At 34.7% G+C, this 27,428-nt stretch overlaps 1 protein-coding gene across 1 annotated transcript in view; it reads left to right on the top strand.

Moving 5' to 3' along the window:
• The window catches only part of mgat5 (alpha-1,6-mannosylglycoprotein 6-beta-N-acetylglucosaminyltransferase), a 65,419-nt gene that overhangs the window by 13,539 nt on the left and 24,452 nt on the right, over positions 1 to 27,428 (top strand). Inside the window, exons 3-10 of the mRNA XM_051908433.1 lie at positions 1,226 to 1,393; positions 18,536 to 18,612; positions 20,968 to 21,057; positions 21,981 to 22,052; positions 23,273 to 23,434; positions 24,722 to 24,891; positions 24,970 to 25,104; positions 27,287 to 27,420. Of these exons, the coding sequence (XP_051764393.1) occupies positions 1,226 to 1,393; positions 18,536 to 18,612; positions 20,968 to 21,057; positions 21,981 to 22,052; positions 23,273 to 23,434; positions 24,722 to 24,891; positions 24,970 to 25,104; positions 27,287 to 27,420 (1,008 nt within the window). The remainder of the gene's footprint in view (positions 1 to 1,225; positions 1,394 to 18,535; positions 18,613 to 20,967; positions 21,058 to 21,980; positions 22,053 to 23,272; positions 23,435 to 24,721; positions 24,892 to 24,969; positions 25,105 to 27,286; positions 27,421 to 27,428) is intronic.

The following is a 27,428-nucleotide window of genomic DNA, read 5'->3' as shown; positions in this document are numbered from 1 at the left end:
GCAACAAGTTTAACTTTCATAATGTGACACATTTCTGCATGAAAAATCATTTGGGATTTGAATGGATTGGGCAAGTTCTCACTAGTCGTGCATTGTGAGAAGTACATTTATTTTCTCTCCTTCTACCCTTTTTCGGTTTTTGAGATGTGAGTTAGAAACAGGAACAAGTAGTTCAAGGTTTTGTGAATTACGTCACTGGAAAACAATGTAACAACATATTTGTTCTTCATTCAAGAAGTCGCCATGAATTGTATTTGAAAGGAATCTAGTTAATGACAGAGTGTCTACCCTGAGAGGAGAAATGGACCATGGTAAAAGAATGATGCTTATCCTTCCTTCTTCTGTATTGTTATGGTTTAAATCACTGAATTACCATTGTGTATGAAATGTGCTATATATATAAACTTGACTTGCCTATTACATGTGGTTTGTTTGTTTATTAGATTCTTTAAAACTGAATCACTAAATCAACAATCAATCTATACTAAATGAATCTCAGTATTTTAATTCATAATTATATTTGGATCATTCCACGCCCCACTCGTCCTCTCTGACTCTCTCTGCATTTGAACATAATTATCTTTTACAGTGTGTTATCAAGATGAAACTTCAGGTTATTGAGCATATGGTTGGTTCTTATTCCCACTGTTCTGCAGGAAGCTTGTGTTTCAGCTGAAGTCATAATAAAGCCTGTTTGAAATGCTGGAGGTGTATTGACCTCATTCGGTCAGGTGTGTGTGGATTGAAAATATAAATGGGCACCATGCCTTTTACTTCATCAAAATGATCTATTCTATTCGATTCAATTCGATTCGATTCTCAGAAGATGGATAAATGTTTAGCCTGAAAAAAAAAATAAAAATCTTGATATTGAGTCATCAGAAATTTCAGTTAGATGCAAATATATATATATATATATATATATATATATATATATATATATATATATATATAAAACATTAAAATATGGATATAAATTTATTAATACTTTATATAATCTAAATAAAATAAAAATATAAAAACTATATATTTAAAATTTAATATATGTATAATTAAATATAACTATACATTTCTATTTTTTTTTTTCATTTTTGAAATTAATAATTATTCATGTTTATTTATATATATGTAAATATATATATTTATACACAAAGTTATTTTTTTCTGCTTTATTCTGTTGTATTCTTTTAAGCTAATCATATGCATATCATATTCTGTTGTGCAGATCTGAAGAAGACTCTAGCTGTTCTTCTGGACAATATAATGCAGAGATTATCAAAGCTGGAGTCTAAAGTGGACAATATCATCTACAACGGAACAAGTACTAACCTGACCAATGGAACCGGGACCCCTGGACCGAACCCTGTCAACCCAGAGAAAGTCAATGTGGCAGGTACAGATGTTTTTTCTCATCATACTCTACTCTTTGCACTGATATATTTTCTGCTAATCTTCCTATTAAGCAGTTCAGCATTTCTGTTTCTCCTTGACCACCCCCCAATTTCCAAAGTCAGTGCCCCTCTGCAGACCTCTGAGAAAACACGGCACTCTTTACACATCACAGCACACACTCTTGTATGCATCACACACACACATACATGGTATTCTTTCACAGTTCCTGCCCTCTTTATTGGATTCCTTTGATTTTCTTTCAGCTCCAAGATGATTAATGACCATATTAGAAAACAAACTATTTGTAGTTTCACCATCAAGTGTTTGCTAGAAAGAAAAGGGCTTGGTTACATTATGGGTGGTAGGCAATGGGATATTCATCAGCAAAAAATGTAGGATGGGGCTTTGTTTTGTCCATTTTTATGTGATTTGTTCATTAAAAATAGAAGTAATTTTCTTTAGGATCACATGCACCTCTGAGGTTCTCTGCTTAGGTGGTTTTTGTGGTTTACAGTTATGCTAGTTGATTTTTACTACTTCTATGTTTATTAATCCACTGATGTAGTGTTGTTTCAGGTTGTAGTGACACAGCTGAGAGTCAGTGTAGCTTGAATTTGCCACTAAAGCAAAGTTTGGCTTGGCAGCATTGAAGTTTGATGATAATCTGCTGTGTGTGTATGTTCCTGTAGGCACAATGCCATCTGGGAACTGTCGTTGACCAAATGACTGATGTGAATGTAATACTATGGTTTTTTGGACATCTGCCGTGGCAAAACTACGGTATTCTCTTATCATTTGGTACCATGGAATACACCAAAGCACAATTGTATTACCATCTGTTGCAATCACCGTGCTATCACAGTTTGTACCAGTACTGTACCAGTAACATAACAGTCATTTTTTAAGGGTATCAATATCATTTTGTACATTTCACACAGTAATACCATGTTTTAGAACATGAAAATTAACCATGGTGTTATATTATAGTTAAACTCTAGTAGCCATGTTTTGTTTTGGCAGATTAGTTTTACTAAACATATTATAGTTGAACTATGGTTGCTGTTGCAATTCAATGCTTTTTTGTACATGTACAACTACAATACAATGGTTTTGGACATTTGCCACAGTATTACCATGTTTTTTAATACTTACAGTGGTACTACTATTTATTTAGGCATTGACCATCCATTGCCTTAGGATATTTACCAAAGCAATAGCATGTTTTCTTGTACATAAACAGTAATAAAACCATTATTTGGACATAGACACAGTAATGTCATAGTATTTGGTTAAGTAATACTATGTTTTTTGGACAGTTACCATAGTAATGCTATTTTTTGTGCATTTTTCAATTGTAGTATCACTGTTTTGGACATTTACTATGGTAAAAATGTTTTTGGGAAATCTACAATAGTGTTAGAAGTACCTTGAGGTAGCTACCATGTGAAACGTGGTAATCAACAAGTTCCATGCTTATATTAAAATACTGTGGTATTACCATCTGATGCATTCATTGTAACATGGTACCGCCTAGGTGCTTTTCTGTAAAGGTTGTGTGTGTGTGTGTGTGTGTGTGTGTGTGTGTGTGTGTGTGTGTGTGTGTGTGTGTGTGTGTGTGTGATTTCTCTGTCGCTCGACTTGATGTGTGTGCGGATGTGATCATCGCTTCTGACTCACTGTGCTTAATATAGGCCAAACCCCTGTTGAGTCATGTGGTGCTTGACAGCGGCTGGATATCGCCAACTCTCTCTTTCTCTGACTGCTTTTTTGACAGACCCACTGTGATGACAGTTCTAGTGACAACCTTTGTTTATATCTCAAACTGAGCTAAATTGCTTTATAAGGCACATTAAGCAGCAATGGCAGGTTAAAATTACAATATGGGATGGGATGGTGTGTTATTATAGCGTTAGGTTATGTAACACCCACTGTCCTGTCAATGCTAACTTGATTTGTGAAGATTACACAGAGCATAAATAATTTAGCTCTTTTCACCATTATAAACAGCACTTGATAAGCAAAGAATCACTGTCATACGTGGGGTTAAAGATGTGAACAAACAACAAAATCTCTTGGCAATTCGTAACTATTTTACGTTTTGGCGAATTGGTGTCGAATTAGTATGACTTTGTACGATATCATTTGTTCATTTTTGTCAAATCTGCTAAATCCCCAGTGGCAGTTAGGTTTAGGGGTGTGGATAGGGGAGTACCTTAATACTTAATTTTTTTCTAAAAATCGTACAATTCATACAAAATCGGCACCTTGTAAAGTAGTATCATTTTCAGTAGTAACAAAATTGTGAGTTTTGCTGGCAGATGATAAAACTGGCACAAAAAAAACTTTTGACTTCTAAATAGGGATGCTAACAATTAATCGACGATCTATTTAATGTTCAGTTAAGCAAGGTCATCATTAAAATGCTAGCTTTGAGGTAGTTACGTGTTCTAAACTAGCCATTTATTTTGAAACCTAATTAACCAAGGGTTCAAAAAACCCTACAAACAAGTGATTTTACTGAACATAAATGACGTTGAAAACATCTTAATAGCGCCCCGCTTCAGATTTAAGAGGTTAAGGTTAATCGATTAATCGTTAATTTAAACAGCGATCGATTATGGGAATTTATGTAAATTGACATCCCTACTTGTAAGCAACATGTTAAAGGGCTGTTCACAGCAAGAATGATAACTATAAAGATCTACACCAAAGTACAGCAGCAATCTGTTTATTATAAGCACAAGCTACAGTTACATCATCTACTGCTTTAAGTGCTCAAGCTCTTTAAATTTTGGTGGGTTCTGATTGTCCTTTTTTATAATTATTATTATTGTTCATCAGCTGAAAATAATTGTTCTGAAAGTGATTCCAATGATATAGTTTCTCCATGTCATTATTGTTATAGTTGTGTTGTGGACTACCCTATTCTCATAGAATTAGAACAATTATTAAAACTTTATAGTTATTGTTACTGTTACCGTTATAGTTATCATTCTTGGTGTGAACGGCCCTTAAAAATACTAAAAACACTGTAGCAACTGCATAACAATGCGCTAAAACCATCCAGGTCACACTAGCAGCCGCAAAACAACACACTTAATTAAACCAAAACACTCTAGCAACTTCTGAACAACACATTTAAACAACCAGGAAAATCCTTAGCAACCACTTACCAATGTGCTAAAACCACCTATAAGATGCTAGTTTTATAACGGAGTTTTCTAATGTATTAGCAGAGTGTTGAAATGTCGTTTTAGGTCTCTGTTTTCTTAACAGACAAGATCTATCAAGACTAGATGACATGGTCAACATGCTTTAGATGTTTTTAAAAACTCAAACCAACACTTTCTAATGTAAGTCATAGTTCAGGATGACAGCAACTTGAATCTTTTACATGTAGTCCCAAGCTCTCTAAAGCGCTATTATTCCCTGACGAATGACAGAGTGGGTCTGGCAGCTAGTAAAGAAAAGACAGAAAAGTCCTGCTTCTCAAAACTATCAAACGACTCTTTATAGTCCATCAACATGATGACAAATCTAAGCAATGCCGTCTGAGAGACCTGCACAAAGACTCATTGTGGTCTTGGTGTTGGAACTGTAAAACAGCGAATGTACGTGTGAACTCTAACACCCACACCAGAGAACATTCTCCTCCTGCTCGTTCTTGCCGAGTTCCTCTCAATGGGTGCATTTAATGCTTGAAGAAAAAAAAAAGTTTGAAGAAATGGAAGGGTTTTTTGTCCAGCAGTACACCTTAAGTGTCTTTGCTGGAGTGTTTGACTTTTTTTGTTTGTTTTTTTTCTCTCAGTTGACAACCAATGTACGATTGAATTCGTCTTCTGTTTGGCTGAAAAAAAAATGTTATTAAAAGATCAGAGAGACCATTTGTTGAGTCTGTTTTGGGAGCATACAGTTGTTTTAACTCATACTTCTAGCAGCCTGTTAGCTTAGCTGTTTTTCCGTAAACATGAATAATAATATTTGTCACAACAAACTGAAGCTTGTAGTTATTACAGAAAGGATAAAAAATATTATTTTCAGCATAGAAAGATAACCCCGCTACATTGAAAGACTCTGTTATTTGTCTGAATATTCAGCCAACTATTTTCTATGTTTATATTTTCTCCTTAACTCAGTCTGCTTGCATTCTCTATAGGGCACAGCTGATTGGTTCCTGCTGTATCAGTAGCCAGTGAGCTTGATACTTGGTCAGCATTTGCTGTAGCAGTTGCAGCGTGCGAAACTCTCCACCTTCCCCAGCTCCACCTGTATAGATCTGCTATGATAATTCATGTATGCTATATTGTACAGCAGCAGCATGTCTTAATTGCTAACAGCAGAGTGTCACGTATGTATTGACAATAGCAAGTCCCGTAGTTTCTCTGCAGCAGCAGCAGCGAAGCAGAGCTATTCTGCCAAGACCAAACGTATTATATCCATTTCATATCCATCCAAACACTCCGAGAGTTGTCATGAAAGAAAATAACTTATTATCAATGCAGCAAGCTCAACACAAGCTAGAACCATTTTTACCAAATTCTTTTTTGTTTTTAACAATAGTAAAATGCAGTTAAAATGGTGTTGTCACCAGAAACTAGCGCAAAATAGAAGAAAATATGATAAGTTTTAGTGTGGAAGGTTAATATAAGTATGTCAGTTGGCTACATTAAGAGATCTGTTGAAATTATCTGTCAACTTTTAGTACATAAACGGATGAAGATTAAAGAAACCTTAAAGTTGAAGTGCGTTTTTTATATATATATATATATATATATATATATATATATATATATATATATATATATATATATATATATATAATATAATTTTTTTTTTTTTTTTTTTTTTCAAAAATATGCAGAAGCAAGCTAATAGTAGGATGCTTTTGCTGAAATATAAACACTGTTGCACAAAACATTGCTTTGTTTGTTTGAGAATCCTGACTATGCCTAAATATACAGAAGATGGCAGGGGTGTTTGGGAGACTTGTTTGGAAAAATTGGAAAAACTGTTTAGGGACACTAGTGCTAGCTCAAAACTGACACGCTTAACACCTGTAATATGTTAATTTTTGATCCTGTTATAAATGATTTCCACTGTCTTCACTTTCAGAATAACATCAGACCCGGATTGGCATTATCTCACATCTGCGTCTGTGGATTCACCCGATTAAAACCATTGAACCGTCGCCCGCCGATGTTATCTATCCAAACATAGCACGTTTCACCCAGGCTTTCTCTTTCTCAGAGGTTATCGGCTCCGCGTGCCAGCAGCCAAGAGAGCCCAGGTGTTCGTGCAGCCTGTGGCTTGTGTGTCTGTGTGTGCGTTTGTTTGCGCCAGCGGTGTCTGTTACCATCTCTCTGGACACTGCTGAAATGACGCCGCTGGCACGCTCTACGGTTCTGGCTGTTGACTAGAGCCTAGAATCCTCGGAGAGAGAGGGAGAATGAGAGACACAGACAGAGAAACCCACTGTTAGCAAACAGAATGGCTTGCCTTATTGTGCTCGTAGAATCCGCTGGTGGACGCAAGGCCGACGTGTAATTAATAAGCTAAACACTTGCAGGCTAGGAACAATAGCACAAAGATAACGTTCATCCTTGCTAGCTAGAAGAGACATAAAGCTAAATTTACAGTTAAGGCCTGTTCACACTAAGAATGCTAACTATAAAGATAACTATGTTAGCATCCACACCAACGCTCAATAAAGTGGATGCAAGGGAAACGTGTAATTAATAAACTAAACACTTGCAGGCTAGGAACAATAGCACAAAGACAACGTTCATTATTGCTAGCTTGAAGAGACATAAAGCTAAAGTTACAGTTAAGGCCTGTTCACACCAAGAATGCTAACTATAAAGATAGCTATATTAGCATCCAAACCAACGCACAATAAAGTTGTTTATTATATGTGCAGTTATACTGCTGGCGTCTGCCACTTTAAATGCTCGAGCTGTATAAAGTTGGTGGTTTCTGATTGGCATTCAATGTTTTTATAATTCATCAGTTGGAAAAAAAATCGTTCTGAAAGTGATTCCAACGATATTGTTCCTTTATATCGATATCATTATAGTTATGTTGTGGACTTCCCATGTCTCAATGAATTAAAAGACTTATTAAAACTTAGGATTTTTACATGAAAACTTGATCAGTTTAACTTCAAGGTTGCAAATTTAGCCAAGTTTTGTCACTTTCTTCAGATAATGTGTGACCAAAATTCTAGTTTGGTTTCTTTTTTAACGCACTTAGGGTTAGCGCCAATATTAAAATTCTGGTCGATGATTATGTTCATGTTGTGAGTGATAAATGGGTGATAATAAAAGTTATAATTTTTGACTGAATGAAAACAAAATAAAATATTGTAAGTTAAATCAATTGTTTTAAATTCTACAAGAGAAACAGAACTCAACCAATATTAATCGATACTGGTAGGCTAAATTTAAAAATCTCTTCAAATTTAAACAATATGGTACTGATATACCGTTCATTCCTAAGCAACAGTGATAATTTTAAACATTTAACATTTGTTTTCCTATACCATTATAATTTGGAAACTCTCATCTCGGTTAGTGTGATATGATCATATTGTTGTGAAAAAAGTTTCTGGTTATTTGGTGGTTCGGATTATTTAGTCATTGAATGTAGAGAGCAGATTAACACATTTGCTCATAACTTGCCAGTTCTGGATGTTTATCACCTGTTTTTGCAGAACTGGAGGTCTCCAGAGAGTCCGTAGTTGGGTGTGGAGCGTCCCTGCTCTTGGTTTCATAAGTCCGGGGCGGATGTGGCTTCTTCCTTTAGAGAACAAGCTGAACCAGTAATACTAACACAACTAGCTGAGCGCAATAGCTCTTCTCTCCTGCCATACAAGCCAACCACGTACTTCCTGTTTTGTGTTTGAAAGAGATAAATTATGTTTAGCATGTTTAGAAATGATTAAAGATAGTATTTTAGTCAGCTTATGGATCATTTTTTGAGATGTTTTAGCAATTTTTCCCCCATAATCGTGACTACGTCACAAACACAGTTCTATCCAGGGCCGTTGCTGGCGGAGCAAAAGGGGTTGATGATTATAGATGCCCTGGCCTTAGGGGGGCCCCGGATAACCCAGCTACGGCCCTGCTTCTATCTGATGTACAAACTGACAGCTTGATTTTGTGTCCGTTTCCTCATTGGGATCCACTTTGGCAATTCATGGCAATAAGCAAATAGCACCTAAAAGCAAGGCTCACACACAAACTTGTCTTCGGCCTCTGTGTGTGTGGTCCCGGAGGGTCTGGTTTTGAGTTTCATCTGTTGTTTTTGATGCTGTTGTGCAGTGTCATCAAGCAGTTTGTTGCTGATAAAGAGAGCACACGTCTTTTTTCTCTGTTGTTTTCATTTGTGTGTAACTAATTGTCTGGTGGTCACATTGTTGGAGTCTTCAGCTCTTGTGTGGTCAGAAATGTGATAGTGATAGTTATTGCTCGGTACTGAAAGACCTATTGTGTTGGACGGTTCTCCTGCGGGACAATGATCTGATTCAGAGAGATGGCCAGCAAACAGTATAACTTAATTAAGGGCCCAAAATGTAAAATAAAGGTTTGTCTGGTTACTATTTTAGTAATCCCTATAAAAAGTGGGGGAAAAAATAATGCTTTCTGCACTAATCAAAATAATTAATTGGTTTGAGTAGGACAAACTTAAATTAAACAAATTAGTTCAGTCAAATTAACTTTTATGAGTATTTTTTTTCTTTAAAGTTCACAGAACTGAAATATTTTCAGTAAATTGAACTGTTTCATTGTTTTGAGTTTTATGAACTTATTTCTTTTAATTGAGACAAAAAACTTTAACTGAAACTGAGCTGGGATTTCTATTTCCCAGCATACTTTACCCATGGCACTCGAAAGGGAGAGTAAATGCTAAAATTAAGTGTTATATAATGTTTTTGTGCAAGATTAATGTTAAGTGGGAGATTTGAGAGGTTTGAGAGCAAGTATGTTAACTGCTTTATATTGCTGTACTCATTCAGCAAATGTTATACCATGCTATTGTTAACATGCTAGCAAATTAACAAGTTAGCATGTTTTGAATTAGCTTGTTATATAGCTAGCTAATTTTACGCTAATAAAAATGTTTACATTGGGGTTACATGATATTTTTAAGTTAAATGTATGTGTGTACTCAAACATTTCAAGTTAAGAACAATTAAAATGTATGAGTAGTACAAAATAAAACTTAAAAATTGAGGCAACTGATTGAACTGTTTTGCCAACTTATTCGGGTTTACAGTGTATGCAGTCTTCTGAATTGTTAATACCTTCATCCAAAGCTTTTCTTTATTTGCAAATCAGACCTACAGCAGCGACGTGGGGTAATTTTGGCCCATTTCTCTGTCCAGAACTGTTTCAGCTCATGTATTTTTGGGATGTGCTGCTTGAAACGGTCATTCCGGATCACAGCATTACTGAGCTCACTTTTTGGACTTTGCTTTTCTACCAAATACCTACCTACATACTTAGAAGATCCTCCTTCACGCCCCTTGTGCCATAATCCATTATCACTGAAGCATATTTTGATGGATTGTGATAGTTTGAAATCTGTTAGAATTCTTTATTTTTCTGTTGACTTTTATGAAAAGATTTTTAATAAAGGACAGATTTAGTTTGAGAATTTTTATCTAAGATCAAATTTAAAAACGTAATTTAATTTTTTCTTTTTTCTTTTTTTAATCTCGTTCTCGCTATGAATATAGCCGAGGTAGCTCGCATGGCGTTAAATCATAAACAGACAAACAAAACCTACATACCTACTTACCTACTTACTTAATTACTTAACCATTTATTTATTTATTTACGTATGGTTTGGAAAATGGTTCATTTTTACAAGTTGTTATTTATTAAGATTTTAGAAAATATATTTTACTTAAAGAAAATTAAGTATTAATTAAAAAACTTTTTTTGCGTTGTGACATTTTCAATTCAAAATATAGCATGATGTAAAAGATCACATTCTCTTTACTATATATATATATATATATATTAGTATAATATATATACTAATATATTTAATATACTAATAGTATATTAAAATGTTAAAATCTTTTGTTTTAAATGCACAAATAAATCATCCAGATATATTTATTGTAATGACAGTGTTTAATTTGGCAAATTTTTAAATTTTTAATAAAAATAAAGTCTCTTTATATACATTATACAGTACGTACAATGTGGCCTGGACTTGTTTTCATGAGATTCACCTTTATTTAAACAGCAATCATCTATGATCTGTCCTCATTTAAAATTAAACGTGTGTGAGTCACATCCATTTGAAAGCTTCAGTAAAACCCTTCCTGCTTGGCAGAAAGACTGAACGGCCTCAAATCGCCTAGAACAGAGATTATACACGCACAGCACTGTACATTCACGCTCCGTAGAAGTGCCCTCGGTGTGTGTTTTCTGGCGTGAGAGAGACAAACACACACTGCTCTGAGGGAAATGTATCTCACTGAAGCGCAAGAGAGAGAGGGAGACAGCTCTCCTGAGTGCTTTTCCTCTCTCGCTCCTACATTTCTTGCTGTTTTTATCTCGTTGAAAGACACACTCATTGTCTGCTTGATGATTGTTGTGTTTTCCATGCAGGGTCTTTTAGCCCGGAGGAGTATGTGACTGAAAACGCCCATCTGTGTGTATGTTTATGAGATTGAGTGTTTACAAGGGTGTATGTTAAGCCTGTGTCAAGCACAGTTGTTTTCCCACTGTAGTGACACATGCTGAAGAAAGAGTCGAAATGGTTTCCTTTTTCTCTCTCTCCCTCTTCCTCTCAGCTAATCATTGTTTTTGCATCTGACAGTAATAAGGAAGTTCAATAAAGTTCATGAAAGAAATTGCGCAACTACTGATATGTCTAACATGACATTATTGACTGTATCAGCCAAACAATTAAACGTGATGATGTGATTGTTGTGTCATAATCTAGTGTCTTAAATATGCACTTCTGTAGTGATGGGGAAAGTTTGAGTACTATCATTTTGAGTATATAGTAAGGCAGTATATAAATATTGGAAGTTGTTGATGGTATAAAATTGCTTTTTTATTCCACAAATCCCTTTTATCATGTACTGTTTGCTTTTGTTATATCTGTTATGTTAATTATCGTAAAAATTTGGGCTGGATCTTGAATTCCTAATGCTTTTCTGTAACAGAAAAGGTCCCAAAAACCATTGTAACCTAGTCCACTTTGGTAGCGCTGAAGGGATTGTGGGTAATATAATCAATCGGAAATAGTATGCCACCCAAGTAAGTTTGGCGTACTATTTCAACTGATAAAAAAATATGATTTTTGGCATGCTATTTTCAATATCAAATACTGTTTTGTATGGACAGCATGTGAAATTTTAAATTAGGTTTAGCTAATATCAGTACAGATGATGTCACCGCATCCCAGAATGCCTTGTCATGAACCTTTCTTGTCTAATCTCATTTCTTCTCATTTTCTTATCGGAAAAAGTCGATAGAAAACCACTGCAAACAAATTGTATTAAGTGATGCAAGGGATTGTGGGTAACTTTAGCCTGAGAATGCATGCATGCGGGTGCATACTTTGAAAATCGTGCACCATCCAAGCAATGTTGGTGTACTTTTTCTAACGTGTTATGATTTGGGACTCCAATTCCAGTATTGCAAATGATTTATTATGCTTACCATGCAAATTAGGGCTCAATACGGAATAGCATATTGGAATAGTAGTACTATAAAAAAAGATATGGTGTGTGTATATATAGTAAGAGTTTTTCAAATTTAGCCTAGATTTAAACTTAGTATCAGTACTGATGGCTTCACTGCATCCCATAATGCCTTGCATAGGCCTTCATGTTATTCGATTCTGTCTTGCAAAACAATCCCTCTGCGGTAGATGAGTATGTCCAGTGTGTATGTGAAACAGATCAGGGTTTGTTTGTAAATTCATGCCAAATTAAGGCATGATTAAGGTCTAATTTAACTCTAAATTGTGTTTGTTTGTTAAACACACCCAACCAGCCGATTGAGTTAGTGTTCATGTCATGATCATGCTGAACAGAGATCAATTTCACAGCTTGTTTTTGTCTTCTCTTCATAGTCATCCCTCTTTTTCTGTCTTTCAGCTGTATTTCGGCTAGTGCTGATATGCTTCATTGAGTCATTTTGGTCGTTTCTCACGTGACCATTGTGTTATTTGTTTCATGTGACTCTCAAAATGGTCTAAATTCTTTGTTAGCATGTGACCTTAAATGATCCGGATTTGTGAATGGCACGTACATCCTTTACAGTTTGGTGTTCCCTCAGCGGGGTGTTAGTTTACAGGATGTTTGCTGTTCTATTTAGGCTGCGGCCAGCCATTGTTCTACAGTGCCATCATGTCTTATGCTTTATGAAGGAGAGAAAGAGAGCAGAAAGATGATCCAATACGTGCAAATCAAATTATTGGAAATTACATGGCTAACACCCTTCTCATTGCTGCAGTTTGTGTCCTTGTCTCCCCTCCCTTCAGCTCATCTTGTCTCCTCTCATCTCGTCTTTCCCTCCATCTCCTTTTCTCCTCGCTCTTCTAGACTCGTCTCTGCTTATCTCCAATACACTCATATTGTCTCCTCTCTGCTTATCTCTTTTCCCCTCTATTCAATCTCATTTCTTCCTGTATCCTCTTGTCTCATCTGCTTTCATCTCAACTTATCTTGTTTCTACTCCTCGTCTCCTCTCTTTTCTTCTCTCCTTTCATTTTATCTTGTTTCCTTTCTTCTCGTCTCACCTTGTCTCCTCTCATCTCCTCTCCTTTTATATAATCTCATTTTATCTGGTTTCTTCTCCACTTGTCTCCTCTCATCTAATCTCTTCTTGTCTGCTTTTTCCTCTTCTCTCCTTTTATCTTATCTTGTTTGCCTCTTTTAGTCCTGTCTATACTTGTCTCATCTCACCTCACCTTGTTTCCTCTCCACTCTTTTCATATTACTTCATCTCATCTGGTTTCCCCTCCTTTCATCTCATCTCAATTCTCCTCATCTCATCTCTCCTCATCTCATCTGTCCTCATCTCATCTGTCCTCATCTCATCTGTCCTCATCTCATCTGTCCTCATCTCATCTCTCCTCATCTCAATTATCCTCATCTGACCTATCCTCATCTCAATTATCCTCATCTGATCTATCCTCATCTCAATTATCCTCATCTGTCCTCATCTCAATTCTCCTCATCTCATCTATCCTCATCTCATCTCTCCTCATCTCAATTCTCCTCTCAATTCTCCTCATCTCATCTCTCCTCATCTCAATTCTCCTCCTCTCATCTCTCCTCATCTCAATTCTCCTCATCTCATCTCTCCTCATCTCAATTCTCCTCATCTCATCTCTCCTTATCTCAGTTCTCCTCATCCCACCTGTATTTCTCTCCTCTCTCTTCATCTTTATCAACTCGTCTCAACTCATCACCCAAATTCCTTTCCTCTTCCTTCATCTTCTCAACTCTTCTCATCCCAGCTCTTCTCACTTCTTCTCAACTCATCTCAACTCTTTTCAACTCTTCTCACTTCACCTGGATCCCTCTCCTTTCATTTTGTATCATCTCCTCTCATCTCAACTCACCTCACCTCACCTCACGAGGATTCTGGTCCTTTCATCTTCTCTCATCTCATCTTGTCTTTTCTCCTTTCATATCACCTCATCTTGTTTCCTTGCCTCTTGTTTACTCATCTTGTCTCGTCTCATCTCCTCTCCTTTTGCCTAGTCTCATTTTATTTAATCTTCTCATCTCCTTGCCTTTCCATCATCTTGTTTCCTCTGGTCTCCTTTCATCTTGTCTCTTCTCTCATTTTGTCTCCCTTCTTCTCCTCTCCCCTCTTTCAGCTAGTCTCATTTTGTCTCCTAATCTCTTATGTTCTTACATCTTATGTCTCGTCTCGTCTCGTCTCGTCTCGTCTCGTCTCGTCTCGTCTCGTCTCGTCTCGTCTCGTCTCGTCTCCTCTCCTCTCCTCTCCTCTCCTCTCCTCTCCTGTTAATCTCCTCAAGGATTTTAGAGCTAATACAGACAGGAGAATATTATCGGTGGCAAAAATGTCAGGATCGCATTTAAGTCGAACGCTAGAATCATGTGACTTCAAGCTAAATTACAAAAGTCAAGTCAAGTCACCTTTATTTATATAGCGCTTTTTACAATGTAGATTGTGTCAAAGCAGCTTTACATTGATAACTGGTACATTGTTTGGCTGCACAGCAGCTCTTAAAGAATAGTGTCAATGCAGGCAGATCAAAGCACTGTTGAATATCAAATGTCAAGTGTCCCCAACTAAGCAAGCCAGAGGCGACAGCGGCAAGGAACCCAAACTCCATCAGGTGACATCAGGTGGCAGACAAGTGGCAAATTGGTGTTAAAATGGAGAAAAAAACCTTGGGAGAAACCAGGCTTAGTCGGGGTGCCAGTTCTCCTCTGGCCAACAGTGCTTTGTTACAATTCAGGTTGCTATCATAAGTCCAATAGGATCGCAACATTAAAAGTATTTATTTCAGTTCCACAAAAGTCTCTGTGGCTCTTTCTGTTATGATATTATGATTTAACTGACCTTTATTCTCAAATAGCTGTAAAATTTGAATAGCTGTTTAAGCCTAAAACATTGTAAACCTGACAAACGGTATCACCGCAGGATGACGTCATATACTCAGCCTTGTGCTTGATACTCTACATTGGTTAGCAGTTTAAACTCTGTAACTTGAGTCACTGAGATTTCTTATCTCCATTATGCCCTTGAGCATGGCTCTTTACTCCTGGGACCACCCAAGCGATTGTACTGTGACCCGCCTGAGAGAAAAGTGACTGTGAAAGTGTACTTGGATCAGGGTTTGTCTGCAGAAAGAGACACATTTGCTTGCACAGTAGATTATGTGTGCCTACTTCTCCGCTGCACCTCATGTCCCTAAAGATTTGTTACTTTTGAATGTGCATATAGTGCATTCATGCTCCAAGGTTCTTTCATGACATATTTGTTGACTAAATCCATATCAGTAGTTTCACAGAAGGAAGGAGGTTTAGGAATTTGATGGCTAGACAGAAATTGTGACAGAGAGAAAGGAAAAAGCGAGGTTTGATTGTGTTTGTTTGCCCCTAAAGGGAAGTTAGAAGTGAAAGTTCAAAGTACAAAGCTGTGCCATCATTATTTAAAAGCTGATGAGTCTTCATTCTAACACTTTTTATGACAATATATATATATATATATATATATATATATATATATTGTTTTATGGTGCGTCTCTAAACACCTTTACCTTATTCTTTATTATTCTCAGATTAGGTAAGTCAAATCTGATCTAATTTATAAGCATTTTAAGATACTTACAATCAGACAGAAGACTTCTCTGTGGTCTGTTCAGACTCAACGACTTAAATTAATGCCACATGAGGCTGAGTTTAGTTATAAAGTTATAAGTTCATTTATTTATTACAATAGTATTTCTAGCATTATATATATTCTACAAACATTCTATACAAGTAGTTAAATAAAGTATAAATATCAAAAAGTTCTTCAGTCAGGGCAATATCAGTGATGGAGGCATCATCAGCATTGGTTCTGGTGTCGGAGAAGCAGCCTCAGGTGCGAAGCAGCCTCCGCTGTTCTCTTCACGTTCCAGACTTTTATAGACTATCTGACCTCTTGAAGTCATCTTCTTTGGAATTCCCCTCACCTGAGTCTATATAAAGGCCTTGTCTCTTTGTTCTCGGACTCTTCTCCTTTGCTGTGTCCTGCGCTTCATCTTTAAGACATCCTTCAATGGTAATAACATGTATTAGTAAGAAAGGCAGTTATATCCTTACTATTCTACTAGCATGCTTTATTAAAATCTCAACAGTTGTAGTGTCTTCCTTTATAAACATTCTTAATAAAGCTTTTACAACAATTAAGTTTCTCTTTATAAACACTTCTCATGAACAAGTTATCTTACTTCTCATGAACAAAATATCTTATTTTTATATATATAAAAAAGCTATCTCTTGTTTCTCTATTATTCAAACATGTTTTCCTCCAAGTTATCTCCAAGCTATCTTTTACATTTTTTTATATTAAAAAAGCTATCACTTGTTTTTCTCTATAAACCAAACATCTGTTTTTTTCTTTATCTTCAAATCACAGTTGTGTTCTTATTATTATTATTATTATTATTATTATTATTATTATTATTACTACTACTCTTATAAATCACTTATCTCAATAAATGTTTTTTCTTCTTAAATCTGAGTTGTGTTCTCATTATTATTCTGTATAAGCAGAAGAGGTACAACTAGCACAGAAAAGTTGCATTATATTACAATATATATAATGCCATGTGCAAACATTGCAGATTGTAATTGAACAAAACGCAGCTGTCAGATATGAGTCAAAATTTGCTAAGAGGTAATAATGGAACATTAGTAATAATGGATTTTTTTTTTTTCCCATAATTTTGGCAATAGATAAACTGTTAAATGAATGATCTTGAGATAAGTCCCTGTAGTTGTCCAATTTGACTCTCATATGCTGATGTAATATATATTATAAACAGGTAATTTTTATCAAATGTAGTTTGATAATATCATCTCAGTTTAAAAAAACAAAGGCAATTATCAAAATTTGGTAAAACGTTGTTTAATTTTCCAATAAAAGATGATACATTTTTACATGATCTGTTACATTTAATTACCTCTTATATTATCGTTAACAACAGCTAGAAGTCAAATTTTTTTATCGTAAACACATTGCTTCAATAACAGGAAAAACAAAAAACAAAAGCAAACTATCGTAAAATTGACCTTAATCTCATCACCCTTAAAATTAGATGAAAGACTTTTACACAAAAATTACGAAACTTACGACTTTTAAAAACATTCTGTCTGACAAGGTTTCGTTTAATGTTTCTTATGTTTTAAAACTTGCAAACAGAAACTTATTTGAAGTAAATTTTGAAATGAACTACAGACTTCCTTGCTTTATTTTATCGCTTTCTTTAGTTGATTTCACTGGTATAACTTTGTTTTAAAAGTTATAAAGTGGGTTGTTCTATAAAGTGCTTGCTCAATACAACCAGTAAAGATCGTAGATTTCCCGTAAAAAAAAAAAAAAAGACTATAAATGTAACAGCTATTGTTAGTAGTAGGATGCCAGTAAGTCCGGATATTAGTCCTCTCTCTCTCTCTCTCTCTCTCTCTCTCTCTCTCTCTCTCTCTCTCTCTCTCTCTCTCTCTCTCTCTCTCTCTCTCTCTCTCTCTCTCTCTCTCTCTCTCTCTCTCTCTCTCTCTCTCTCTCTCTCTCTCTCTCTCTCTCTCTCTCTCTCTCCTGCAGTGCAAAGCAACAGCAGAACTTATTTGAAGATAGTTTGAATGCACTTGGCAAGATGTGGGTGTTTGGGCCTAGTGTTAATTTCACACTGTGTTAATTTGCCGTGTTAACTGGATTATTGATCTCTTTCTCCGGCCAAGTGCCCATGTGCCGAAAAAGCTTGTTGATTTTCAGTTGTCATCGTGTAGTATTCAGTCTGAAGTTAGCAGTATATTTTGCACTACAAGTTTATCGTTTACATTAATAAACAAGATGTAATTACTATAAAAAAAAAAATTAACAAGATGTACTTCTAAAAAACAATCACACATTGGGCCCTTTTCATGAAACATAAGCAGAACAAATTTGTGTGCAAATCATTCATGAATCTAATTTTTACATAAGTTTCGCATCTACTTTTATGCATAAAATTGAACATTTTCATAGGAATGGCTTTACTCACAAATTACAAGCAAATTTGTTATGCTTGTGTTTCATGATTAAGGCCCATTGTCTCAAAAAAAAAAAAAAAAAAAACATCTATGCAAAACTTGATGACTTGGCTAACATAGGTTTGTTTGTTTTTTTTATTTTTTTTTATAAGTTCAAATGAGGCAACACCGCTTATTAGAGAGAGTTTGAATGCTTTAAAAATCACAATGTGGTTTTGGGGTTTAATTAAATTTAAGTTAATTTGAGAGTGGATTGTGTGATAATTGGATGGTATTGATCTTCCAGTCGAATGCCGGTGTGCTGAACAAGCTTGTTGATTTTCAGCTGTGATTTGTATAGTTTTGGGACTGTTGTGTGTTTATTATGTTCTTTTTTCTCTTTTTCTCTGTGTCCAGACTTGCTGAACGGAGCACAGGAGAAATGCGAACTACCCTCGCTTGATGGGTTTCCGCATTGTGAAGGCAAATTGAAGGTGAGTGTTCCTCGAAACTCAAACTTGCTGAGGAAAGCTTCTCGATCTGAAACGTGTTAGAGTCACTCTTTCTTTGCTTTGGGCTGCCGCTGTCCCATGATGGCTTCTCATCTGTTGGACTTTATTTAGAAACCATTTTCATTCTGAATCCAGACAGAAAAAAATTGAAGGCTCTCTGCGGGACGTTCCCCTTACAAACATTAACAGCAAGATATTGATTTGTTTTGAGACATATTTGGAAGCTTTTAACTGCTATGGTGTTATTAATGAGCAGAGTACTACAAGAATCATGGGCTTTGAGAAAGGTTAGAAAAGAATTTAACAGATAGGTTTACAGATAGCATGGCAAGATGTGGGTGTTTGGGCCTAGTGTTAATTTCATACTGTGTTAATTTGCCGTGTTAACTGGATTATTGATATCTTTCTCTGGCTAAGTGAAAGCTAACATTGCTTAGGTTTGTAAATTTTTGTACTTATAGATTTTTGTAGTTCATTTATAAATATGTTATTATTCATAATAATACATTATGTTATATATTATATCTGTTGTGATTGGTCTACTGCTTACAGTGCGTGTCGGAAACCAAATGCCCATTACCATCTCTGAATTTGAGCTCCGGATCTTCTTCAGCACTTGATACACAGTGAAGTAATAATGATGTCGGTTTTACCGTATCAATTCGAGATCGAGTCCTCATCCTTGGGAAATGAATGCAAAGTCGATTTTCTTTAACAGTGCAGAAAAAAGCATCTTCTCGACATGTCGACAACACAAACCAAATTCTTCCAGTCTCAGCTACAACTACAGTGTTTGAGGGTCAAAGTAGACTTTGTTTGTGGGCAGCCAGTGAAAACCATAAGCTGGCATTATGCAAATTTGATAACTCATTCGGCAGTTCAGAATCTATTCTTTATTTTAGGAGACAATAACTTTTGTTGTGCGCTTTGACCTTTAAAACTTTGCAGACCTTTTACTTTCACAAACAACTGTATTACACATGATAACATGAAAGGATAGTATTTGAAAAAGCATAATAGGAACACTTTAATTTAATTGAAAATGTAATTTTACAGAAACACATTGTGTTTTTAACATTTTAAAATGTTTGTGTTCTCTCACATTGTTTAACCTAATTTTTAAAATCTCTTAAAGAATTCAGAGTCGAGTGTTACCATGTGATAATGCTTTTTCCTTCCTGGAACGCCACTTTTCTTAATGACCTCACCTGATACTCAGAACGAGTCCCTCTGGGTTTTTTACAGCACGTTGATGTAGCAGCCAGACGGGGCCAATTACGTGGGATTTAACATCAAGCAGAGTGCACTGAAGCTAGTTGGCCAATCACATTGGCCTTTTCAGCCAGATCAGACCTAAGCTTGGCTTCCGTCGCAATAATCACAGGTCCTAGAACTCATGGAAATTCCTGAGATATGGAAATCCTCTTAAAATCATGTAGAATTAAAACAAAAATGTGGCTACAGTAACAGTAAGAACAGCCTAACCAAGTTGTTTGACTTTAGTCTGGAAGCTTAGAAGGTCTAAAAACAGTTTATCCATTAAACTAAAGTGCAAATGAAAAAACAAAACAAAACAAAAAAACAAAAGAGGGTGATATCAAGATAATGTGCGTTTAAATGTTTATTTTGAAGGTCAAAAGCCATCCCTTTGTGAATCATTTGGTTAAACCATATGTTGAACTTTTGTTCAATCAACTTTCTGTGATCAATGTGACTTATTTGGCTATTTATGCACCAAAAAAAATGTAAATATACAAAAGTATGCAGATTAAGTGCAAGAGTATGCAATTTAAGCACAATACAATTGCTTATTTTCTATTTTTTGTATATAGACAATGTAAAATGTTTTGTCTTCATGCTAATCTGAGCTTTTTCTCAAAAAAAGATTTTTCAAGTGCGGACTCATTATAATCGACAATGTAAAATATCAAGTGCTGATTAATAATGCACAGATGTCATATTTTTCAGAAACCCAGATCGATAAGTGTGATCTGAACCACACACTGCGATCATTAAGTCCCTCTCTGTCCTAGAGTGTCACTGTGAGAAGAAATTAGATACAGGAAGAGGAAACCAATGTTTTTTTCTGAAGGTCAGGCTGATCTAAGAAGTTCAATAATATCCTGGAGAAAACCCAACTTTGACAGGAAATAAAACTGCGTACTTGACACACGGCTTCCTGCACAACTGCTTATCAGATCAACTGTGGATTTTGTATACTTAGAAGTTTTTCAAAACAGCTAAATCTCCTGAAGACTCTGGTAACTTTGTTTTTGTCCTTATCTGATCTAACAAACTCTTTTTTGTTTGTTTGTTTTTTTGTTTCCTCATCTTCAGTGGATGAAGGACATGTGGCGTTCGGACCCCTGCTACGGCAACTATGGAGTGGACGGATCCACCTGTTCGTTCTTTATTTATCTGAGTGAGGTAAGACGTGGCAGAAACTTTGGCCTAATTGTTACAGATCTAGGCTGGTAACCCACAAAATGCAGGTTGGATCCTCTCAAACTTACAAAGAAAAGTATGTAAAATATATAAAATTACTGTAAAAGTTACCCCCCCCCCCCCCAAAAAAAAAAAAAAAAGTTAAAATTGTCTAAACGTTATTAGTGTGTGTGATTTGTGCCTACAGGAAGTTTTTCTTCTTCTATGTGAATCGCTCCCATTACCACAGTTAACACATAGTACACTATAAAATGGAAAAGATGTGATGCTTGAAATGTGACGAAATCGTAAAAATACAGCTTGTGTATTAAACGAATGGCTGTTAAATAACCACACTGCGTATTTTAGCGAGTGTCGCTGCGTCCGAAATCAAATACTTCTCTACTATATAGTATGCGAAAAACAGTACACCAAAAGAGTAGTATGACCGAATACATAGAATTCAAAAAACAGTAGGCGATAAGCCCCCGGATGACCTTCTACTTCTGCCAAGATTCTGAAGTGTGCATTTGATGGACACTTTACTATCCCATGAGGCCACGGGAGAGGATTTATGAATGGCAATGAAGCGTCGAAACTAACGCTGGTAGCTCATGTGACAGTAACAACATAACGGATGTAGTACGTCTGAATCGATATAGTCTGAACATTCATCTGAAATTCATTAGAAAGTGCTACACACACACAGAGACTCGCCATATCTTTCCGTGTCTCTTTCTCTCTTAGCAGCTGATGTGTAATTTAAATATTGTTCAGGTAGTTAAACGCCTGACTGATATGTAAATACCCAAGGCTACTTAGAGAAATGGAATGTAGAGCAGCAGTGAGATGTCTGTTTCCACGCTCGGTTTATGTCTGATCGTTAGCTCGGACGCACGCTAACTCGCTGTTATTGTGTGTGCTAGGTTGAAAACTGGTGCCCTCGCCTGCTGTGGAGGATCAAGAATATTGCTGATGAAACTGACAGGAATACACAGGTCAGTGTGTGTGTGTGTGTGTGTGTGTGTGTGTGTGGGATATTACGTATATATAGTTTTGTATATAAATACAAATTTATTTAAATTAATTAAAAATAAATAAAATAAATTATTTAATAAAAATAAAATTGTAAACATTTAAAATATGTTCTTTTAAGGGTAGTGGTGTGATTAGTCTGTAGTGGTTAAAATTCATATACAAAATCTATATTTATTTATATTATTTTTAATATTACTCTAGTTTGGGGATTAATAGTCTCCAGAATATGACAAAACTTCCACAAGTACATCCATAAAAAATTAATTAAATAAATATTAAATTTTTATTAAAAAAAAATAATTAAATGCACTTTCTTTTTTGTCTTCAGAATATGATGAAATGTTAATTAAAAACCTAAAAATAAATTAAATAAAAAATAATAATAAATGAATAAATTATTTATTAAAAATACATATATTTTAAACTTTAAAATGTTTTTCTTTAGGTGTAGTGACTTTGTATTGTATTGGATTGTATTTTAATGTCCATAAATACATCCATATAAATAATAAAAAAATAATTTTAATTAAAAGTAAATTAAATTTAAAAAAAAAAATTCAACAGTGCAAAATATTATATTTTAGGTGTAGTGGCTGGATTAGGCTGTCATCCATAAAATGCATCCATAAAAAAATTTAATGAAATTTTAAATAAAAATAAATTAAATTTAAAAAATAATAAATGAATAAATTATTTAATAAAAAAATATATATATATATTTTTAAACCATTTTAAAAATGTTTTATTTTAGGTGTAGTGTCATTAAAATTAAATCCAGTATATGACAAAATGTCCATAAATACATCCATATAAATAACTTAAATAAATTAAATAAATAAATAATTAAATATAAATAAATTAAAATGTTTTTTTTTTTTTTTATTTAATGTAAATTAAATAAAAATAATAACAATTAATTATTTACTAAAAATAAAATTCAAAAAATAAAAAGGTTTTCTTTTAGGGGCAGTGGTTGGATTAGTCTTTTGTCATTAAAATTAGCTTTCCATAAAAACATGTCCTCATTCAGCTAGCCTACTGTATTATCTGTGTGATTGTGTAGTTGTTTTCGGAGGTTTAACCACAGTATACAGTGATGGGCTGTGACTCAGAGAGAGGAGAGCGTTACGTGATGCTTGACATGTCAACTCACAGAGTGTTTTATTTATTTTTTGTGCAGACGGAGATCCGCACGAGTTTCGAGGAGCTATATCGCGTGATGTCGCGGCGCGAGGAGTTTCGCTGGATGATGCTGCGGATCAAGCGCATGGAGGAGCCATGGGTCAGTGCCGTTCGCTCCCTCGCCTCCAAACAGAACCTCGCCAACCACAAGCGCAAAAAGGTGGGTGAGAAATGTGTGAATCTAGGTATTGACTCTACATGGCAGCCTTTAATAATGCAGCCTGTGTTTCCGAATGAATAATTCACACAACTGCAGATACACTTTCCCAAGAGCATCTTTGACTTTCTCTGTCACCTGCAGTCAGGCGGCACAGCGGGACCCAAAACCACACGTGCAAGTCTCTCTAGAGAGCGCCTGATGTCAAACCTTAAATAGCCTCAGTTGTTTAGAGCTTAAATCATGTCACTGTTACCCATAATCCTCTGGTGATACTTATCCACCACTAAAATGTGAGTGTGTATGAGTCCCTTGACATATTAATACTAAAACAAATGCTATGAATAAAAAATAGAAGACTGCAGATAATTTAGGATATAGCAACCTAGTTTTTTTTTTTTTTTTTTTTTTTTTCCAGAATTCAACCACCTCTTTCCATTTACTCTTTCACAATAAGCATATCTGATATTTAAGACCGTAAAAAAAATCATGTTTTAGGCTAATATTAGCCATTAAATTTCATGGAATCAGACATTGAATTAATTTAGTGTGATTATAATAAGAATGTGATAATATTAAGAAAATAAAGAATGCAATAAAAATGCAATGCAGTTAATCTTATTTGCTTTATTCATTAATCACATATATCAATGTTTTTAGAAAATAATATATTTGTAATATTAATATTAAAAATATATTATTATTTTCTAAAAATATTTATTTGTGAATAATATAATTAATCTGCATATTTAATTACTAGTTAGTTTAGTGACTGCATTTATGTATTAGAATGTTGTATGTGTGTGTGTGTGTGTGTGTGTGTATATATATATATATATATATATATATATATATATATATATATATATATATATAACATTATATTTACTGTTGCTTATTTCAAGAGAAATAAAAACATCAATACATATTTTTAAAAGTTAATATTGATTATTAATAAACATTAATAAGTTATATTATTATAAAAGTATTATTACTAAAATGTAATAATATATTTCTTTCTAATAAAGAATTTATATTTATTAATAAAAATGTATATATTGATGATCACTTACTCACCATATCATTTAATTGTCCACTTTAGAGTGATTTTATTTTATATATATATTTATATATATAAGATCATTATATTTACTGTTGCTTAATAGTATTTTTTTTTATTATTATTATTACTATTATTTTTTAAGTTTTTTTGTTTAAATTTTAATTATTAAAATTAAATGTTTAAACTCGGTTTATGTCGGACAAATAATATATTTTTTTCTTTTTTAGATACTGGTGCACTTGGGTCTCCTGACGAAGGAGTCTGGTTTTAAAATAGCGGAGAACGCGTTCAGCGGGGGTCCTCTGGGGGAGCTGGTTCAGTGGAGTGACCTCATCACCACGCTGTACCTGCTCGGACACGACATCCGCATCTCAGCGTCTCTTGCCGAGCTTAAGGAGTGAGTCGCTGCCTCCATCTGTGTACTCTAATATCGATTCAGTTCAGTTCAGTTTAATTCAGCTCTGTCTCTCTCCAGGATCATGAAGAAGGTCATGGGCAACAAGTCCAGCTGCCCCACAAAGGGAGATAAAATTGTGGAGCTCATCTACATAGACATCGTTGGTCTGGCTCAGTTCAAGAAGACTCTGGGCCCATCCTGGGTGCATTACCAGTACGTTCACATCCTATTTGTGTTTAAGTATGAAGTATTTTATTAATAACATCCATATGTGGCCACGACCTTCCCCGTCACATTTTCTTCAGCTTCAACGCGAGACTCATTTGAGACGGCGGGTCATTATAGACCACGTAAAGCCGTTATAAATGAGTCTAAACCTGATCTCCTGATTTTATCTCCATCTTCAGTCTCCTTTAGACAGCGAGACAGATCCTCGGGGTCGATCTCGTCCTGACGCGCCGGTGTGAATCCGAGCTGTTATTATCGAGTAATCAGGGTCGTCTGTCCAGATATGATCTGTTAGCTGTTACTGAACACTATTGTTTGCTAATGGATAACCTCCTCTAGGGTTATAGACCGCCTTAGTTTATTTTACTTTATTTATAACCTCTGTGTGTAAGTACAGATTTGGCCAAGTCTTCTGAAAAAGAAATTTATGAATTTATGAGATATAGTGTTTTTAATTTTTTTCTAAATACTCAAAAGTTACGCTTTCGGTGGAAAAATCTACTTAATTGTAATGAAAAATTCCAAAATGCTTATTATTATTATTATTATTGTTGTTGTTGTTGTTGTTATTATTATTGTGTATATGTATGTCTATGTATATAATAAATACATATATATACACACACACATAATAATAATACATGTATATATTTATGTTTTGCTTTAATTTTACTTGTTTTTTAAATACAAAAATACTCAAAAATAAAACTTTAGTCAAATTACCAAAATATGAAAAATGGTGTATTTTAGTTTTTTTTAATTTCACTAAAAAAAAAAAAAAAACATTTTTCCATCAATAGTAAGGTTTTAGATTATTACTGATTATTATTAGGGCCCGAGCACCGAGTGTGAGGACCCTATTGGAATTGCTCTGTTTATTATTATTCTTCCGCTTCTCCTTCTTCTTCTTCTTCTCCAAAATAAATCGCATTTTTGAGGGCCTAAACATGCTCGAAAACTCATGACACTTTGCACACGTGTCAGAAGTGGTGAAAATTTACGTCTGTTATGGATCTCAGAATTAGGCGTGGCAAAATGGCTTGATAGCGCCACCTACAAAATATCAACAAAGTGCCCCTTGCACCACATTTCACGTACAGATATGAAAAGTCTCCTGGAGCAAAGTCTGAAAACCAACAGGAAGTGAGATATTTTGAATTTTCTCTGCAAAATTTGTGTACTTTTTGCCATTTCCAGATGTTGTACTTTAACAAACTCCTCCTAGAGCTTTTATCAGATCAACATCATATTTGGTCAGTCAAATCTAAAGGCCTTTGCGACGTTAAATTGCGAAGATCTAGAGTTTTCGCTAAAGGGCGTGTCCGTGGCGGCCTGACAAAGTCTGATGTTTCGCCATGAAAGAGGAAGCTGTTGTAACTCGGGCATACAATGTCCGAACGGGTGGCGGTCAGCCCGGGTGCGAGGGCCCTTTCATCGCTGCTTGCAGCTTTAATTATTATTGTGTGCATATGTGTCTGTTTGTTTATATATATATATATATATATATATATATATATATATACACAAATAATAATTATTATTATTATTATTATTATTAATTATTATTAATTTTACTCTTTTTGTAAATACAAAAATTAAATTACCAAAATATAGTGTATTATTTATATATATATATATAATTTTTTTTTTTTTTTCAGTCAAAAATGTGCTTAATTGCCATGGGAAAATGCCAAAATGCTGATCATTATTACTATCATTATTATTCCATTTTGACTTATTTTTTCAACGACAATTGAGCACAATTTTCTGCCATATACTCTCAGTTAATGGGTTTTTTTCTTGTTTCTTTTTTTTTTTTTTTTTTTACTTTTGAGCTTCTTTTGTAAGCCTTAAAATAAAAATATGATTGCAAAATGCAAAAGATAAATATATAGAAATGTATATTTTCATTACTTTTTTTTCATGACAATTAAGCCTTTTTCACCATATTTTCATCACCATAATGCATTAGACTTTTGAGTAAATGTATACAAATATTGACTGTTTTATTTATTTATTTATGGTTTATTTATTTATTTATTTATATAAATATATGTAAATAATTTTTTTTTATTTGTCTTGTTTTTGATGTGCAGACATCAGCTCTATGTACCTAGCGTGTGCTGCTGTTATTTGCCAACACTCAAGCTTTGATCATTTGTTTCAGGTGCATGCTGAGGGTCCTGGACTCCTTCGGGACCGAGCCAGAGTTTAACCACGCCCACTACGCCCAGTCAAAAGGTCACAAAACTCCGTGGGGCAAGTGGAACCTGAACCCCCAACAGTTCAACACCATGTTTCGTAAGTGT

The sequence above is a fragment of the Ctenopharyngodon idella genome, chromosome 10, assembly GCF_019924925.1.
Source record: "Ctenopharyngodon idella isolate HZGC_01 chromosome 10, HZGC01, whole genome shotgun sequence".
NCBI lineage: Eukaryota > Metazoa > Chordata > Actinopteri > Cypriniformes > Xenocyprididae > Ctenopharyngodon > Ctenopharyngodon idella.
The sequence above is the reverse complement of the archived record's forward strand: the minus strand, read 5'-3'. Positions and strand labels throughout refer to the sequence as shown.